The sequence below is a fragment of the Centroberyx affinis genome, unplaced genomic scaffold (assembly GCF_046629955.1).
Source record: "Centroberyx affinis isolate AG114_WGS23_722 - 3 ecotype Tasmania unplaced genomic scaffold, CSIRO-AGI_Caff_v1 ptg000859l_1, whole genome shotgun sequence".
Taxonomy (NCBI): Eukaryota; Metazoa; Chordata; class Actinopteri; order Beryciformes; family Berycidae; genus Centroberyx; species Centroberyx affinis.
In genome coordinates, this window is record NW_027279453.1 from 138,856 (window position 1) to 157,819 (window position 18,964).

The 18,964-nt window shown below is 44.3% G+C and overlaps 1 protein-coding gene across 1 annotated transcript in view; it reads right to left on the reverse strand.

Annotated features, from left to right (window-relative positions):
- The window catches only part of LOC139645421 (tetratricopeptide repeat protein 28-like), a 171,229-nt gene that overhangs the window by 63,631 nt on the left and 88,634 nt on the right, over nucleotides 1-18,964 (reverse strand). The window contains exon 3 of the mRNA XM_071521123.1: nucleotides 3,102-3,249. Within this exon, the coding sequence (XP_071377224.1) occupies nucleotides 3,102-3,249 (148 nt within the window). The remainder of the gene's footprint in view (nucleotides 1-3,101; nucleotides 3,250-18,964) is intronic.

Below are 18,964 nucleotides of genomic sequence, written 5' to 3' on the forward strand. Positions count from 1 at the left end.
GGTCTATCTAGATGGGTCTCCAAGTGTAAAACCCCTTTTGAGTTGGAAAACAATCCAATAATTAACTGCTAATGGACCCTTCGCACCCTCTCTGGCCCCAAGCAGCTGAGCGAGAGACAGAACTGGAGCAGGGTGATGGGAGGAGGAATATTACCCATGTGAAAATGTGCATACTAAAACACATCTTCATTAAACAGGGTATATGCAGGAATCCTGAAGTTAAATTCAATACCTTTTAAGACCTTTTCAATATATTTTAAGACCTCAACGCCACTTCGAGCTGTAACCGGTTACATCAGCGACACACCTTTAACTTACATTTACTATACATTGATTTTGAGATTGCAAAACTAAGCAGTCTTAGTTTGCGATAACTTCTATGGACCACTGTTATCAATACAACACAATTCAGATAGGCCGCCCAGTGCACAAGAGGGTGTCTCTTAACTTCCAGGTTATGCATTACTGTTTCCGGTTGTAGTTTGTTGTAGTAGTTGTGAGGAGCAAAATAAATAAATTCACGCAAACTTTTAGCACACAAACTCGTTGGACAAATAGGCTATTCACACTGAAAAAATAGCTACAAAATGTAATACCTCATAAAATGGCGATTAAGACTTTTTAATACTTTTTAAGACCCCGTGGACACCCTGTTAAATAGAGAAAATCGCATGGAACTGATTTCCCGCAACTCATTCAGTGATATTCATAGGTGGATGAAGATGCCTGGAAACGCTGGTACTGGAGGAAGAAGTGCTGCCAGGATGATCAGAGGTGGCAGAGAGGGAGAGAGAGGTGAGATTGCTGTAGTTTCCACCTCTGTGAAAGCCCTTTGTTGTGGGAAATACAGTACAAAGACATGCCGTATGAGTCACATGAGAGCACTATAGCTGCTTAACTCTGGAATAACAGGAAAAAAAAATCTTTGATCTGCGCAAGGAAGTGTGGGAGTGAGAGAGGGGGAGAGAGAGAGAGAGAGAGAGAGAGAGAGTTGAATTGCATATGACACAGTAAGTATTGGGGAATTATATATTGTGATATTAAAATACGATGTGGCAACAAAGCACGCTTTGATGAATTCACTACACACTGTGTCCTTGAAGACATGTGCCTTGAAATTGTTCGCTCACGTTCATTATTTGTCTTCCTGGATCCTTGATTTTTTATTTTTTTTGTAAGAACACCATCGGCTGGATCTCTCTGCTCGGTGGCAAAAATAAATAAACATAAAAGTGCTTTGAGAAGACTAAAAACATGACAGTGTATTGAGATGTGGTACAGATAAATGACTAAGATAAGTGAACACTTCAATCACAGCTAGATACAATCATCTCTTTCATTCTTGGCAACATGGTAGTAACATTCAGTTCATATACTGGTGGGAATAATACAGCCATTGCTGAATTGGAATAAGAGATTTAAATGTAATTACAACAGATTACAATTTTTCTGTGTAATTACAACGTTGTTACAAGAGTATGCCAAAACAAACAGGTGGAAAGCCAGTTGAGTACAATGAGTAACTGTATGTAGGCCTAGATATGGCAAGCCATGTTTGTGGCTGAAAGTAAATTCCACTTGTTCAAGGTGTTGAAGAAAGTTCTCTAAGATGGTGCTCAACTCCAAGTAGGGTGAAAATGAAATTGGTGGGCGAGGTAATCCACCAGCTGAATCCTGGGAGGGGTGTGTTATGTGGCCGATAAGCAAGGCTGGCAGGAACATAGCACTCTTTCGCCTAGAATGAGAGAAAGCAACGCTCGCCTACCTTTCACTTATCAGAGGGGTTTTGGCTGAGTAACACTGATTATCCTCCCTGTTTGCTGGCGTAACATTGATTATCGTCCCCCTGTGCCAGGAGCCCCTCTGAGAGGATCATTGCTCTTAATCCCTCGACCTAGCTACCTCTCCTCAACACACCTTGGATTTGGTCCCCCGCTGGCTGCCTGGCACTGTGGGAAATGTGGTAAACAATTAAGAGATTAAATGGCTTGGGCTAAGAGTTGGTCTTCCCCTACTGAGCGGACCCACTCCGATCCATGGTGTTTGGGTCTGGGCCCACACCCAAACCCTTTTCTTGTTTGGGTTCCAGTGACAGGCTTATATGTCGCTCAGATGGGCTCTTCATTCTTTATTCTCTGGGTTTTTTTTTTTTCTCCTGCATTCAGTTGTAGTGATTTGCAAACAGGGATTCAAAGGAGCGCTGTATTCAATCAAAGAAACAATGATTCCTCTCTGAACAAAGCCTTTCAGACTCACTGATCTCATTGTACACTTCAGTAAATTTTGGATTATAAAACAAGGCAGCGTTTATTCACAGGCACAGTTTCAGTGCAGCTTGGAACAGTAGACTCCGATGATGACAAAGCAAGACCGCAGGATGACTCAGTCTATGTTGGCAGTCTGTGCCATCCAGATCTGTAGCATATTAAATCCTCTGCAGTGGTCAGCTGAAGTGAAACTGTTGCCAGGTTTGTTTTGAGGCCCATTAGGTTGGCCCACACTGACTACTCATGGAAAGCCAGGTCACTGCAGTTGGCTGATATAACACAGATGATAATGGCCAACGGACGACGTACATTTTGGTGAAAATCTTGGCTTGAATAAGCTACTTATAAATCCACTTGGCTTTAGGAAATAGGTTTTCGCAGGGGCAGGCACAGACAATGGCAGCATTGTTGGATGCTCATTAAGATAAAGGGCTATCTATATGTGTGATCGGCCCGACTGACAATCAGATATGCTGAAGCTGCAGGCTACACGGGCCTCACAGTCCAGGGAAGTACTTGACACCACCAACAGTCAGTCACAAAGACAGAAAGACAGACAGATGGAGAGATGGTCTGCCTGCCAAACGGGTGGAAAAACTGACAGACAGGTAAAGTCACCCCAACACATTTATTGACTGACAGCGAGTGAGGATTATCTCAGAGACAGGCTTTCAGGCAGTTGTAGGACAAAACATGCAGAGATGGTGAAGCAGACAGAGAGTGACACAGAAACACGTGCACACACACACACACACGCGTGTACACATACATACACTAAACCCACACAAACACACATATATATATACACACACACACACCAACGGATTATTGTACCTCGTAATGGGGACTTCATGGCGGCTTCTATCATGCCCACCAGTAGCTGTAGGCTCTTGGGGTCCTGGGCCAGCCCCGAGGCGAAGGCGGCCAGCGCGTCGGCATGGCGACCAAGGTACTGAAGGGCAACACCCTGTCGGAAGTATGCCTGTGGAGAGAGAGAGGGAGGGAGAGAGAGGTAAGAGAGACAGTCATCACGGCTCCAGTCTAGCGCCACAGTATGGGGCTTTACACAAACACATTACCAGACACACTCATTTCACGCCATTTGCATTTTTTCCACATGAGCAATTTTGAGAACATGGCACCTCTCTCCTTTGTATTCCCATAATAGAGTGATCACTGGGTTTTGTATTGTTAATTGGATTATAAGTTTTACATAAATGCACATGTTACACACTGGCTGGCTGCCTTTCTCAGGAGCAACCATTGCTTTTCTATTCAAATTTTTTTTTCTTCTGTTTGCTGTGGGAGTCAACTGCACACAAGTGGAGCATTGGGATTTCTCTTTGGCTGTGTTGGAAAAAAAATAAAGAAAGAGAAAAGGGAGAATGAGAGAGAGCTACTTACTGGAGTCAGTCTGTAGCGCCATGAAAGAATACCCATAAATACTTCAGACTCTTCATTCTCTTTCTCTGGGCACAGTTGTAAAATAATAACGCAACTAGCCTGAGTCTTTCTCTGCCATATTTTTACATCAGACGCGCACTTGTGCTCTGGACATGCGGATGGCTATGCAAGTAGAAAAAAAATTAACTGAACTTGTCATCCACTAGTTTATTCCCAGATCTGAGAAAGTCAAATGGTTGAGAGTATGATTCAATACCATTGAGACATAAACTGCATGTGACTGCTGACATATCTGATTGTGAGAGTCTCAAATGTTTTGGAACATTCTGCAGATTGAAAACTAAAACAGACGCTATCTCTGGGATCCAAACCCCTCTTCCATAAGTGTGTTTTTCTTCAGCGTGTCTGTTTGGGCTCACCAGAGACAAGAGATGTTTTATCCAGGCAAGTTTGTGTCTCAGTATGTTTGTGTCTCAGGCCTGATCACACACTAATCCTAGCGAGAAGCTCAACCTGACTCTGGTCCAGTCCAACAACAGCAGCAGAGAAATGGAACCAGATCCAGCTAACTATCCGCTATCCAAACCACTAATCCCCCCCAAGAGCCAGCAAAGTGTCTCTCTGAACAGTCATATCTGGGCCCAAACACCCTCATGTCAGTAATGCACGACTGCAGAACCAACAGTTGGGGAGAACTGAGAGGCAAGTATTTTGGGTGGCCGATAAAAAATACACTGAGTCCAAAATTTAGAATATCTGTCATCCCAGGAGTTTCCCAACCCTTCCTCCTCCGCTGTAGGGGTGTGTGTGTGTGTGTGTGTGTGTGTGTGTGTGTGTGCTTGTGTCTGTCTGTGTGTGTGGGGGACAGCAGCAGCTCAGGCTGCCGTCTGGCCACCTCCTCACTAAGGAGGCAGTCACTCCACTCGCAGCTTCCAAAAGTGACACAGGGGCTAATTTGCCATTAGCATCTAAGAGGCCTTTTCATTAGTCTTCCCAAGCTTCTCCGTTAGCACCGCCAGGGAGCGGGAAAGGAGGAGAGGATTAGGGAAAATGAGACATGACATCGAATTTATGGAGACCAGTAATTAATTTTGCTTCCGTCCAAGCCCCCCGTTGACTACCAATCTCTCCGCCCTGCTCCCCCACCTCCCTCCACTTGCATCACAACTCCACTGAAACGGACGAGGACAGAGATTAGATTCAAAGCATTAACCTTTGTTCTAACACTGTTATTATAAGAGGGGAGCCCAGGCCAGGGTAGCCGCTCAATATTAATTGCATCTAGTGGTGGTGGAGTTTGGGCAGGACGTAGTGGAGAGAGAGCAGAAGCCCACAAACGTTCTGCCCCGGGGAACAACAGACATTTAAAAGCACTTCTCCCTTTGATTAGATTTGCAATATGACTGCTCTCCAAGCGATTTTTCTTTCATTCTCTTGCGAGCACTGTGCCCCAACAGAGAGGAAAAGGCAAAGAGCAAAAGAAAGACGAGGAGAAAAAAGATGGAGCAAATAAGGCTTGCTTCAAACAAAAATTGGCATTTCCTTTAATCCTTTTATTTTACCCTATCTTGCCCTACATGCAGTTAAAAGCCTATACTGTTTGGAGAGAGCATTAAAATATTGCAAACACAAGCACAGGCATAAATGCATAAACCAAAGAGCCACAGCGAAAAATGACAGAATCGATGCGCCGTACAGCCTTATAGGAATTTTTTTTCTTCCATTAATCTCCCACTGCAGTCAAAACACATCATGTAGGCCGCACAAAGACACACACACACAACATAACCTCCGCCTTTGCATAATCCAACAAGTCAATTCAACTAGTGTTTCTCATAAAACACAGGGTTCACTTGAATTTACAATACAGTAGCTGAATACTAATTCAGGGCAATGCTGATAGTGAACTGAGGAGTGGTTCAAGACTAACTGAGACTGATACACTAATGTAAAAGGCTATAAACTGTAGGAGAGTAACCTAATAGTGCATAAGAGGACAAAGCTGTAAAAACAACCAACAAGTTGGCTACGCTATTGGCATGGAGCATTTTGAGAAAGAAGAGAGCAAGCTTTTACCCCCTACACGACATTTTCTATTCACACTTAACAGGATCTTTTCTAAAAACACAGCAGCATCTACTTAGAGCTGCTGCTACAGCGATTAGCACAGCCTCTAGCTCTCAGCTAGACAGAAAGAGAGGGAAATGGAGAGAGAGTGAGAGCGAGAGAATGAGAGAGGTAGAGGGAGAAAGAGAGAGAGAGAGCATCAGAGGGAAAGAGAGGGCTCCACAGATTAACTCTGCCCTTTCAACATACAGCATTACACACACTACAGAATGGTACAAGTCAACGCTTAATCTTGCTGCCAGAAACCATCTCCCCAAACAGGATGCATATTACAGAATGACGCTTCTGAAGGAAAGTTCTAACAAAGCAGAAGCCCTCCTGAAATCTGAGGCATCTGTTAGGCATCTTGTACAACATGACAACCCCAAACCAACACTTCTAATAATGTGTTTTGCCTGAAATTCAATCCGGGCTAAATTATTGAACCTTCCTGCATCTTTGCCTCCTCTATTTAAAGCAGCAATGTGCTGATGCCACAGAAGGGTGGATCGAGTGGGAAGGTTTGTCGTTCTTACCCGTGGGTAAATTCTATGAGTCTGTGAGTGTTAATGCGCGTGTGTGTGTATGTGCGTTTGTGTGTGTAAGTGAGAGAGAGAGAGAAAGAGAGAGGCTAGAAGAGACATAAGGAGAAGAGAGAGGATAAAAGCTTTTCTTGTTTCTCGAACATTTTAATATTTCATGAATGCTTGTTTGAAGTAGTTTTAAATATTCATGTTTTTTATGCTTAGGAGGAAGAGGGAAATGATGCAAAAAAGTTATTCACTCTGGTAGACTGTGCTACACACTGTGGGCAACCAACATACTCTAAGCACATATGCACAAACAATATGCACACCACAGACACACACGCTCACACATAAATACACACACATATACACATACATAGACACACACTCTTTCTCTCTGTGTCTCTTTAACACAGGGACTAACAAGATACTTACAATGAAACAGACACTTTTTTTCAATGACAGCTTTGTTGTTCACAAAAAGGCCTGTAGTCACAGCAGTTGAACAGAAAGTTGACAAGATTAAGATTGGGAGAGTGGCACAAGACCAGCTGTTAAAGGCTCCTCTATTAGCAGATTAATGCCTGGGCATATGTCCTTGTCCCTTCCTATAGGCTCCTCCTCAGCATAACCCCAGGGGTGCCCTCAGCCCCTGTGAGCATGTGTGTGTGTGCTTTGTCTAACCTTATTCAAGGTCTAGGCCTAACAGGCTCAAAGGCAGACTTCATTGAAAATATATTTCTACAAGCTGCGCTGTTACACCAAATATATATGAACAATATGCAGTGAATCCGAAAACAAAGCATGATTTGTGGCATGGCAGATAATGTATGTACACGCAGGCACTCAGCATCCTGTCTGGTACAATTGATTGTACACGGTTTCTTATCTCGCTTCTTAAAATAGGATGAATGCTAACAAAGGCGTGCAGTCTCCCACAGCTGTGGAGAAACTAGTCCAGTCAATAGAGGTCTTTGCATTGCTCCAAGAGTGCTTATATGTATGCAACATCTAAGTTCACTTCCCCAGGTCACACTGCAGGGGTAAGTATGGGATGGATTTACTCTTTGCAAAAAATGTTGATCAAAGACTGCGTGTTGTGAAGAATCTATCTGGAAACCTGCCTGTGTAGCCAGTTAGGTTATTTACAGACTGCTGCAGCTGTTTTCCGCCACGCATTCAGAGTGGTAGAATCTAAACCAGAATGGTGTCTCCCTAAACAAACAGCATAACTCCTCACCCACAGTGAAGGGAGTATGTCATTGAACTGACTGCTCCAGCTGTGCTCCAGTAGCCAAAGGCCTCGTGTGGCGTGCTGCGCCCTGATCGGCGATATCAGCAGTAATAGAGATGCTCTCAAATGCGGAAATCAATAGAAGCCGCATAAGCTCCATTTAGATAGTGCCACACCCTTCACTGTTGTAGTGTGTTTAGGATACGGCTGGTGCAGATGGTTTCTGATCGCCCACAGGGCAGTTGGTGCCAATGTAGCGTCTCTGAACAGAACCCCTGCCAGTGCCGTAATGGAACCCAAATCAGACCATCAAATAGGGACAGCAGGCTGCAAACACACTGCACACACACACATGCACACACAAATACAAAGTGAAGAAAAATACATCAATAGCTCCACAAGAAACCCACCCATCAGTCTCCAACAAACATGTATTACTTGGTCCGCAGTCTTCCACACAGGCCGGGACGGTGGGATCAGATTAACACTAATGGTGTGGCTGGAACAAAGGGATTGCTGCCTTTCTTCTCCTTGTATCTTGGCTCCTTAACTGCTAGGTGCTGTTGCCTGGTTTCCGATGTGACCCAGAAATGTCATTTGTCGACCAGGGTTTCAGACATGTGCCTTTACCATCCCTTGCACATCTCTGCCACTGCACTTCAAGGTGACACAGTCGATTCGCAGGGTACACAAAATGTCAACTGCTTAATTTAATATCCAGGGATAACTGTCGGCCATGACAAATTAGCTGGGAGAACAGTTTTTAAAAAAAAAGCGAAATGGAATGATTGCTGCTTTGGGCTTCCTGCCCTTCAGCTTGTCAAGCTGAAAGCCACAGAACAGCACAATGGTGCCTGTATGTAATTAAATCTATTTCTGAAGCCAAATCCTTGTCTTTCTCTCCATCTTCCTGTGTCTCCTGGCAGGTACGGGCCTCTTTCCCCCAGGACTGAAGAGGTCTGAGGTCGGTCCTTGCCGGGTTAGGGGTGGGGGGATTACACCCTTCGCCCTGGGCCAAACACAAACCTCTGGCCCAGGGGTCACAGGGATAGAATCATGACACAGCCGCCTGTCTATTACCATCTCCCCAATCTAATAAGACCGAGCCCAAGACCACCAGACACCCCTGACCTGCATCGATCAAATGTGTGTATATGTGTGTACATGTGTTTTCTCAGTCAGATAAAACCGAGACAGATCCGCTGTTACTCATAGTGACTAAGAGATTGCTGTATTAATTCAGCTAATGAATTAATAATGTTGCTTTGTGGGGATTTTTTTGTTCTATGTGCTGACTTGGGGGGCTTTTGTAGAACAGCGCAGGTCAAGCCTGCAGTGATTTCATGTTCTCTGTGAGCAACATGAGCCACATCAATGGTGCATGTTAAGTACTTATGCAAGTCAAACAGAGGCGCCTTACAATCTGCACGTAGGTAGACGCAGTAAAATATTTATGATCCATTGATGTGTTCCTCCCTAAGGGGGCTGTAGACTCTTGTGATTGCTGTTCCATCCAAAGCCCTTAATTAGCCCATTAGATTAGATGGCTTTAATGAGAGCAAATTATACTGATCATTCTTTGTGGAGCCGGCGATTAAAGGGTAAATGTTTCATTATTCAGAGAGTGAATACGATAAGACCCAGGTAAAAGCCAGTGGTTCACTTGCCAGTAGAGCCATCAGTGGGAGAGACATTGTAGTACTCTCTCACGGCTGCGAGCCATCGATTAGGAGGCTCACATCAAACTGGCAGCCGGTGCAGGACTTCAGATTGGAAAAGGTCATAGTCAGGTATGTGGAATCAATGCTGAGCACTCTGTATTCACCATGTCTCACATTATCTGGCTGGGGGGATGGTTTAACGCTTTCTAAAAACAATTACCAAAAGACAAAGAGAACCTTCAATAAAGAAGGTCAAGGCTTGTGATCGGGGAAGTGTCATGTGGTGCACATCCATTGTGACAGTCAAAGTGAAACAGAAGGAAAAAACTGATATTGCTCGTTTATCACAAACAGATGAGACAGCAAAATGATGGCAAACCGTGGGGTCCCGCAGTGACATGCTGTCACAAAACACTGTTTGGCAGAGGGAATTTAATTTTCTTTCCGCTACGTGCATGTCCACCAAAACACAAGGTTTTCACAAAGGAAAAACACCAATGGAAAGCGATAAACCAGCAGATAAAATGGCAATATCCTGTAGATCATTTCAAGCACTTTAATTCCAGTGTTAGAAAAACCATGTCACACTCTACCGCTATGATTTATAGCCCCGATTTGTCACATGGCACAGCAGAATGCAGCTAGCATACTTGCATTCTTATTAGCATCTTAAGAGTCTTGAGATGTGAGGCTGAGAGGGTCAGGGTGCTAAACAGATTTCCCGTGCCCCTCTCAACCAGATCCTTGGCTCTGCTCTGCCTGAGCATTACACACGAACCCCACAGCCACAGGGGCTGACTCTCAATTAAAGCAGGCATTAATTACTTAAAGGAGCTTTAATCAATCAGGGCCAGATGGTGAACCTGAAAAAGAGAGCAAACTCTAGGCTGCTAGGAAGCGCTTTCCACCCCTACTAGAGGAGAGGTGGCCAAAAAAGGACGCATTTGAAAAAGCTGATATCAGGCTTCATTACATACATACTGTTTGCAAACAGAGAGAGTGATCAAGCAAAGAGCAGCATCTCCATAATATATATCTCTTATACTGACTAACAACTGAACAACTTGAAAATTAGTAAAATAACACCAATTCAATTTAACCAATTGGTCAGTGATACAAAAAGATGTTGCTTAAGCTAAAACTCTCTTTTTTAGACCCACTTTAGATTCTAATTATGTATCGTTTGCCAATTGAAAGAGCTGCCCAGGCCATATGTGTCCCTGATGTGGTTAGCCCTAGAGTGAGGACAGAGGAGGCTACTTGGCCCTGGTGCTGCGCTCTCCTGGCCTGAGGCACCACATCCTCCATCTTCATTTGTACTGCCTTAATTGGCTTTGACAGTGAACTCAAGCATGGCTGAAAAATAACCACCTCTTAGTAAACACTGGCTGAGAGACACATGTTCTCAACATGGGAAACCAGGCATCTCCATTACCCATTAGGATGGGTAGTCATGTCCTAGTGACCCTCTCTTAACACCTCTTCACAGCATGACACTCTCCGCTCCACATCTCGAGCGCCGCTGTCATCTACTCAAGGGATTTCCAGTGGGAGAGAAAGGCTGATTTAGTGCAAAACGTAACATCCTATTCACAAACCATTGGGGCCGTGTAAAATTAATGCTGTTCAAACTGGGATTTTCTGAGGTGTGAAAAGTCAGCTGCCATCTGCATGAAGCATTGCTGAGCCTGAGGTGTTTTTTGTGGTTGGTTATCGCTGCTTGCTGAGTTTGAAGATCCCACAGAGAGACAAAGTCCACCAAGTCATTACCTCCCTCACACTGTCAAACAGTAGGCACAGCTCCTTGTCTGTGTCAGCACTTGTGTTGGCATCATTAGGTTGCTCTGGCCTTAGTGGGGAGTTGCTTCATCAAACAAGAGAGTCAGCAGCACAGGCCGCCTGACAGTGTGGCTTCTCCAGAGTTGCCCTGCAATACTTCAAAAGACTCACAGCCGGCCCTTATGGAGCGCTCTAATGAAAAGCATGGCATGAGCCCCACTGCTTTTGATTCTGCTGGTAAGGAGTCATACATGATTGAGTAAAGGCAAGTTGAATCACAGATAAGGCGCTGAGAGGCTGAGACGACTGGAGAAAGGAGAGGGCAGGGTGAGAGAGACAATGGTGATATGGTACAGAGGGTTAGACATATACTTAAAACAAGAGGGAGTTGGAAAGACAGAGGAAGAGGGTTACAGAGATAAAGGTTAGCACTTGAAGGAGAGCCAGACACCTCTTGTTATTCCTTCCCCGTGTACTGTACAAGCCTTCTGCCATCCTGCCTATCAGAGCTCTTTATTGTGTTTGACCTGTTTCTCCTTACCATCTCCCCGCGCAGCAGCAGCAGCAGCACACTGGGCTGTGGTGGCTGCAGCGCCGCTGCTTTGCCATGCTTGTGCACGCGGAGATCTCCCCAGCGATTACCAGATAAATGCACTTTAATTCACAACACATGCGGCAGGGTTTATATATAGACTCGCTAATTCCCCCTCGGCCACACTGCAATATGAACTCCATGCTGCACCAATTTAAGTGTGTGATGAGTCCCACGCCGACTGGCTCCACTACTTATCATATATATTACATGCTCCAGCACATGGCTGGGCCAGGACTCGGGGAAAATATCACAAGCTGAAAAATTAAGATTATGGGTGGACCAGTGTGGATTTTTCATTATTAATGAGTAGAGCGGTTTTCAGGGCTGCTTTCCTATTGAGAATTACCGCTCAATCCCAGGTGGAGTTGAGCTGAACACTAGGGCAATTTTAGCGGTAGATATGTCATGCGCAGGAAAAACATGCACAGTACATTTTAACAAGTACAATGCCGCTGCACATTTAAGCAACAAGTACATGCTACCTTAGTCTGACAGTCAAATCAAATTATACAGCTAATTGGCAGTGTTCTACTGAAAGAGGTATCTGACACTGATAACACTGAGTGGTCCTGTAATACATCTGCACAGTCCCTATGACTACGTTAGCTCATTAAACAGCAAGCTCTCTCAGTGTTCTCTGGCCATCACCATGCATCATTAATTGTGTCTTACTGCTAATCAGGTTAGCTGTATTTCCTTGGCTTTGATATCTATCTCTGTACATGCCGCGTGACTTGCTGGCCTGTTCAGTAATAAAATGAAGTGAACAGGTTTCCTTGCCACCTGTGGACGGTTTATAGCTTTATAAAAAAAAAAACTAAACATCTTAATTGAAACTCCTTTGGCAACTGGTCTCAACATAAAAGTAATCCACCGCCAGAAAACACACATGCACACACACAAACACGGACATACAAACACACGCACGCACACACACACACTGAGCCAAATAAACACACTTGCTCAGAGCTGTGAGTCATAGCGTGGGTGCCAACAATCAATGGGGCTCGCCGCACCCAGCTGGCTGTAGTAGCGGAATGTATTAATTTTCTCATTTAGAAACAAATATATACTACAAATAGATTAATGGTGTTTGATCAGCTTGGCAAAGCAATGCCAATTAGTATGCATGGATGGCGAGTGGTGTGATGCTTGTGATGTGTGTGTGTGTGTGTATGTGTCCTAAAAGCATATGGCAACTCCTAAAAAATAAGGAGTTAAAGGGGATGACATGACTACCCATCTCATACCTGCATTCAAAGGCAGGGCTCCAAGTAAAGGAGTTGTTTTGCAAGGAGAGAGGTGGAGAAATTGAGAAACAGAAGAGAGGAAGAGGAAAGAGAGCCCATGGGAGCCAAGGGAGCAGGGGCACAGGCGTAGAAAATTGAGGCCATGGCTAGCTTAGGACTGGGGGAGAGGGAGAAAGTAGCCCTCATTTCATACTACACAGGGTTTGGCAATTACTGGTGACAGCGGCTGGCACTGAGATTGGGAAAAGATTGATCCGGACAAGCAAGACTCTGTTTGCTTTGTTAAAAGTAATTAATCACTGTGGCCGGGGAGTAATGGTGCCTGGAGTGCAATTCAGTTCTGCTGAGTGTGTAAGTGTGTATACATAATGTGTGTGTGTGTGTGTGTGTGTGTGTGTGTGTGTATTTATATACATTATTAATACAAGTATGTACATCCTACATGTGTATTTGTGTGCCTGCATTTGTGCATGCATGTCCAAAACAGCTGAAGTGAGAAAAAAGAGAAGGATGGAGTGGGGTAGCAAGTAGAGCTTTGGGGAAAAAAAAGAGTAACAGGCAGGCAGAGGAAAGAGGGAGGGAAGGGAAGGGAGGAACATGCGCACACTGCACCCATTTATTCACATGCATACACTCAAGAGGACCACTAGTGCAATCCATCATAAGAGTCCTATCCACACCCACTGAGCAGAGCGCTACAGCAAAGGGGAGCTGTGGATAAAGGAGGTGGAAAGGAGAAAAAAAGGAGGGAATACTCATTCTTTCACCTTCACTTTGCTCTAAGTAAAATTCAGGAGTGTGTCCTCTGCTGCAGATAACTTCTGCTCCTCCTTAATATTAATAACATTCCCTCTGTTTTACCAGGAACATTCTTTCTGCCTTTCTGCCTTCTGTCTGTTTTCTGTCTGTCTCTGTCTCCCTGAATCAGCCTTTTTTCTTTCTGTCTGAACACGAAACTCTGGAATAATTTAGCACAGTCAATAAACCAAATTCTGTGTCTGCCATGTTATAATTGCTCATATAAACAGTTATTAATTGAAAGCCAAATCTTCAAACATTTTTTTCTCTGCTTTCTGTCTGCTCCTGCTTGTCTCCTTTCTCTCCTTCTCTAAAATCTAAAATTCTCTACTCTTCTGTTACCTTTCTCCTTTCAAGCTGATGAACAGTTATCTGGCTGAGTCAGACCAAGTAAATTGCAATTATGCAGTTTAATTGTATCAATTTTTGTACTTGTTGCAAATCTAAAGCAGAGAGAAAAAACAGAAACTGGAGACATGCTGTGCATACTGTAAATCCCATTAGATTACACACACTGCCCTATCGTCCTCAGTGGGGTGAACCGCCCTCCCTCCTCCCCACCCTCTACAGTGCAGTGATAACAGCAGCACTAGCCCAGAGCGACAGAGACACAACACTGATCAATAACACAGAACACACACACACGCACACACACACACTAGGGGGAGTCCAGTGATCCTGCAGTAGCTGGAGGTCTTAGGGGAATGGACGACACTTGGAGATGGGAAAATTGGATGTGAAATCGTGAGTGGAGTAAAAAAAAAAAGAGAGTGAGGGGCGCTTCCCGCAGTATGAGAATACTATGGGTGTCCTCTGGTGTCACATTTCTATCCCTAAGCCAAAGTGCTTTGTGTTAGAGGGGCAGCGGCGGCAGCAGAGAAATGGCCACTCGTTGAGAGAGCGCTCATTGAAGTGTTAGCTGTGCAGCCGCTGGCCTGGACACTAATAGAAACAGAAGCCAGGGAGCCCTCTATGTCAGAGCCCCAGCCGAGCAGAATACCAAATCCTCCTCTGACGCTAATGATTACCCCTAGCAAGGTGCAGCTCTGCAACACCACGTCGCAAATGAACATCAGCATAACTGCAAATTTAAATTAGCACATTGTCCGGACCTGCCTGTCTACAATCGCAGCTCTGTGGTTGAATAGCTACAGGACAAGGCTCAGTTTGGCTAATAAGGGGAATGCTTCTACGGCTAGAGCTGATTGACTGAGGGCTTTGTATTTTGCCACACCGTGTTTCTCACCTCACCTTAATAATGCAATGGTTTGACTGAGTGCCAGCCAATAGGGTGGGGGTGTCAGAAATAGATGTGGTGTGATAAATGGTGAAATGGCAGTGACCCCTCCTTTGTAGCAGGGCTATATGAATTACCTATCAGGCTACCCAGGGAGTGATGACCCTGGCCGATGTAGCCAACCCGACCACCATCATTTACTGAGCCACTAGCCCCTGCTGGAGACCCTGCCATAACTTACACACACACACACACACACACACACACACACACACACACACACACACACACACACACACACACACACACACACACACACACACACACACACACACACACACACACACACACACACATATACACACACTCTCTCTCTCACACACACACACACACACACCAAACCCCTGGACCATTTAAGGAGGACTCACACTCATAACTTATCATTAGATGGCACAGTGTGTGAGCAATGTTCTATTACTTAACTACAATACAGATAGTGGAACATATTACATCATGCTTACTGAGGTAATTAGAAAGGATGAGCAGAAGGGCTTAGCTCATGTTATCATGTCAGGTTCATTTAATACTGTGTTTACCTGCAGTTTGTAAGCCCATATTAGTTCTTCTATCAATAGAAGTACACAATTTCCTTTCTCGACAGTTGGCATATACTGTATATTCTCTTTACTGCAAAATATGCTACTAGTCTCTGTGCTGGAAAATATGTTAGTGCATATTTCCTAACCATTTCCTAACACTATCCTCCCTGCATCATTTATCATGTTGTGGCATTAAGATAACATCCTGCGCTAAGCCATCTTCTAGTGCTACTCTATGAATAAACCTCCTAATATCAGCCAGTGATGGCTCATTATGCTGGCCTATCATGCTGGGTCTCTTTTAAAGTGTTTTCTCTCCTGGGTAAAAAATTCCATGCGCTACTATGTTTTTTCAATACTGCTGGATTAAGCATCTGGTTTTAAACATTTTTCTGCTGCTCTTTTCCCCAGAGCCTGTGGAGATGAAGAGAGCTTTGGAGTGCTCAGAGAGAATTTCATTCAACCTGTGGTGCTTCATGTTCCCCCGAGGGGGTTTCCTTTCCTCTGTCAGGGGTCCTAAAGCTAAACACCCCTGAGGAGAGGGCCAGGGCACCACTCATCTACTGTACATATATGGCAAGCACAGCCATGTTGGAGAGGCAGGCTGTTTACAAGGCTATCCCAGCAGATAGATCACACTTGATTGCTCTCCGGTGAGACTGTTCCTCTGGAGAGGTCACATAAAAATGTGTCCAATAATAATACAATATATAGCAGGCTCACTGAGTTGCTGGCACTTTAAGTCATTCAGTCTTACAGATAAAAATAAATATAGGCTTGGGACCACAGGTTAAAACACCATAGCTGTGACAAATGGCTGCTGAAATGAACATTACTTTAAGGTTTTATGTTTTTTTTTTACTCAATAGAAGTGAAAACCCAACACTTCATGCATGAGTGAATAAGGAGAAAAAAAATAAATCACATCTTTGGAGTTTGAGCCGTCTCTGACCGTTGCATTCAAACAGAAAGTATCTAGCCCACCGTCAAGCACCGGTGAACAGGCGCCTTGTTTCTGTCCCATAAAGCTTCACAGCTGCCCAAATCCTCTCCGTCAAACACACATACACAAAAACACACTCGCATAAACAAACAAAATGCTACGAAACAATCCGTGTAACTTGCGTGTGTGTGTGTGTGTGTGTGTGTGTGTATGTGTGTCTGCGTGCACATCTGTGTGTGTGTATACATTGGCGCACATGTGCTGTCCTTCCATCATTGAGTTGTCTGGAGAGACTAGAGTAATTACTGAGTCCCTTACCAACACCTTTTGGACTTTGGGCCAGATTCGATGTGCTGCTCCAAATGTCACACACCTTAGCTGGCAATTAAACAACACTCTCCCTCAGTGGCTCTTTTAATAGGCTTCTTCTACTAAAAATAAAAACTGTAAAAGGTCTCCTCATAACAGGTTACAATATGAGATATTGTGCTACCATAGAGAGCATAATCTAACTTGCAGATAGTCTTAACATTAACGCCCCATGACATAATGCATTCATATTCTAATAATTACTGTAAATAAGATCCACTTAAAAAAATAACAAAAACACAGACAGTCACACAGACACACACACACACACACCTACCTAAAATCAACTTTGCATGATCATTCTGTTTTGTCATGGGTGCACAAACATAATGTGATAACTGTCTACAACAAGTGAAAACACATTTCAAGGTCAGAGAGCAGCCGCACTTAACGCCTACACCAACCACAGCACAAAGTTTGACACCACTCTCTTGCCATGGCTCTCTCAATGAGACCTAGCTACATCCAATGTTCTCCATCTAGTCTGCTCACCCCAGTGTCACTCAACAATGCGTTAAGTCCAATTAATAGGCCGGTATCTATGCATGCGCTGTCACGATGGCAGCTGCCTTACCCCCTCCTTCTTCCTCGGCACTGCTACAGCGGGTGCTCAGTGTTTATGTCACCTCTTAATTGCATTTTTCCCCCATGGTAGAGGTATGGCTTTGTGCAGACGCCCCGAGGAAGAAAAAGAAGGTCAGGCTGCCAATTTGGAGCTGGCAGGTCGAGAGTAGCGGCAGCACTTAGTCTCGCTCGAGAAGAGAATGGAGAGCTGCTGCTCGTCTATGGAAACCAGGACAAACAAAAGAGATAAGTGAAGGGGAAAGGAAGACAAATCCCCTCCTCTCTTTGCTGTCTGGTGGCTCTGGGAGAGTGACACCGGGCTTACAGTGAAGCCCCATGGTGCATAGCTACCTGTGATTGAACAGGGACGACAAGGAACAGGAGGGAAGGATTTCGGTAGGACACTCATGTGCTTTAATGTCCGGTACCACTGAGACTGTACAATGCGAATACACCAGAACATCTCTAATATCCATTTCCCTGATTCATGTAGAAGACTGTCCTTGTTGCTATAAATGGGAACACAATGAAGTACATGCCTACATACCCTCTGACTAACTACCTACAAAGACAATGAACCGTCACAGCTCTGACTTCTTCCTTTCATTCAAATTGAATAATTTCTAGGCAACGCTGATACTAAGGGAAGTTTTCAGTGAATCATAAGTTCTAGCTTTATGACTTATTGAGGTATGACTGTGGGTTTAAAAAACACGATTAAAGGACTTTTCCTCTTTAGACCTTAAATGGATTTCAAAGTCACCTTACCAGGAAACAGTGAGGCAAAAGTGAATCATGAGGGCACATTATGATAAAATGTTACAAAAAAAAAGACTCTTAGTGCAAGCTAATGACATGCAGTGCTTACAGTGCCTAAATAACAAATGGCCTTTCAGAGAAGTTAAGAAATGTGTGCCCCAGTTGCTGCTATGTCTTCTCTGACTTGAATAGATACGGTTTGACAAAGACGCAGTGAACCTTGGACTCTTCATTTCTTTCCATTACTGAATAATTTCCATTAAACCATCTCAATGTGGCAGTAGGGGAGGCAAGGCAGAGGGGAGGAAAGAGAGAGAGAGAGTGAGGGAGGGTGAGAGAGAATGAAAGGATAAGGGGGCAAAGGTAGTTAAGAGGCAGCCAGTCTGGGACTGCATACACACAAAAGAGGGGATGAGATTAGGCCAACAGTATATCTTTCACCACTGCACTGTTTGAGCCCTTCTGAAAGTAGTATCTAAAAAAACTAAGAAAAAAGAAAGAAAATAATGTACTCGTGACGAGAAATCAGTTCCAGTGAAACTACATTTTGCAACATGAAAAGAAAAAAGGCACCTATCTCTTTGGCCAGGCCTCTCCAGCGAGGGTGACTTGCACACTAAAGGACCAAGGCTATTTAAAAAAGCGGCCAGTATAATCCCTATAGATCCCCCTATTTGCATTCCAGTGTGTCTGGGTCACACTGTCAGTCTGTCTCTGTCTGTGGGTCAGAATCCAGAGCGTCACTGCACCAAGTCAGGAGGACATGGCAGCTCTGGTCAGGAGTTCATCATGGGTCAACAACTAGGTCCCACCCAGGGGGAAACCAGCTATTGTTTATGGAAAGGGATCTTTTCTGTAGCCAGTCACCCATG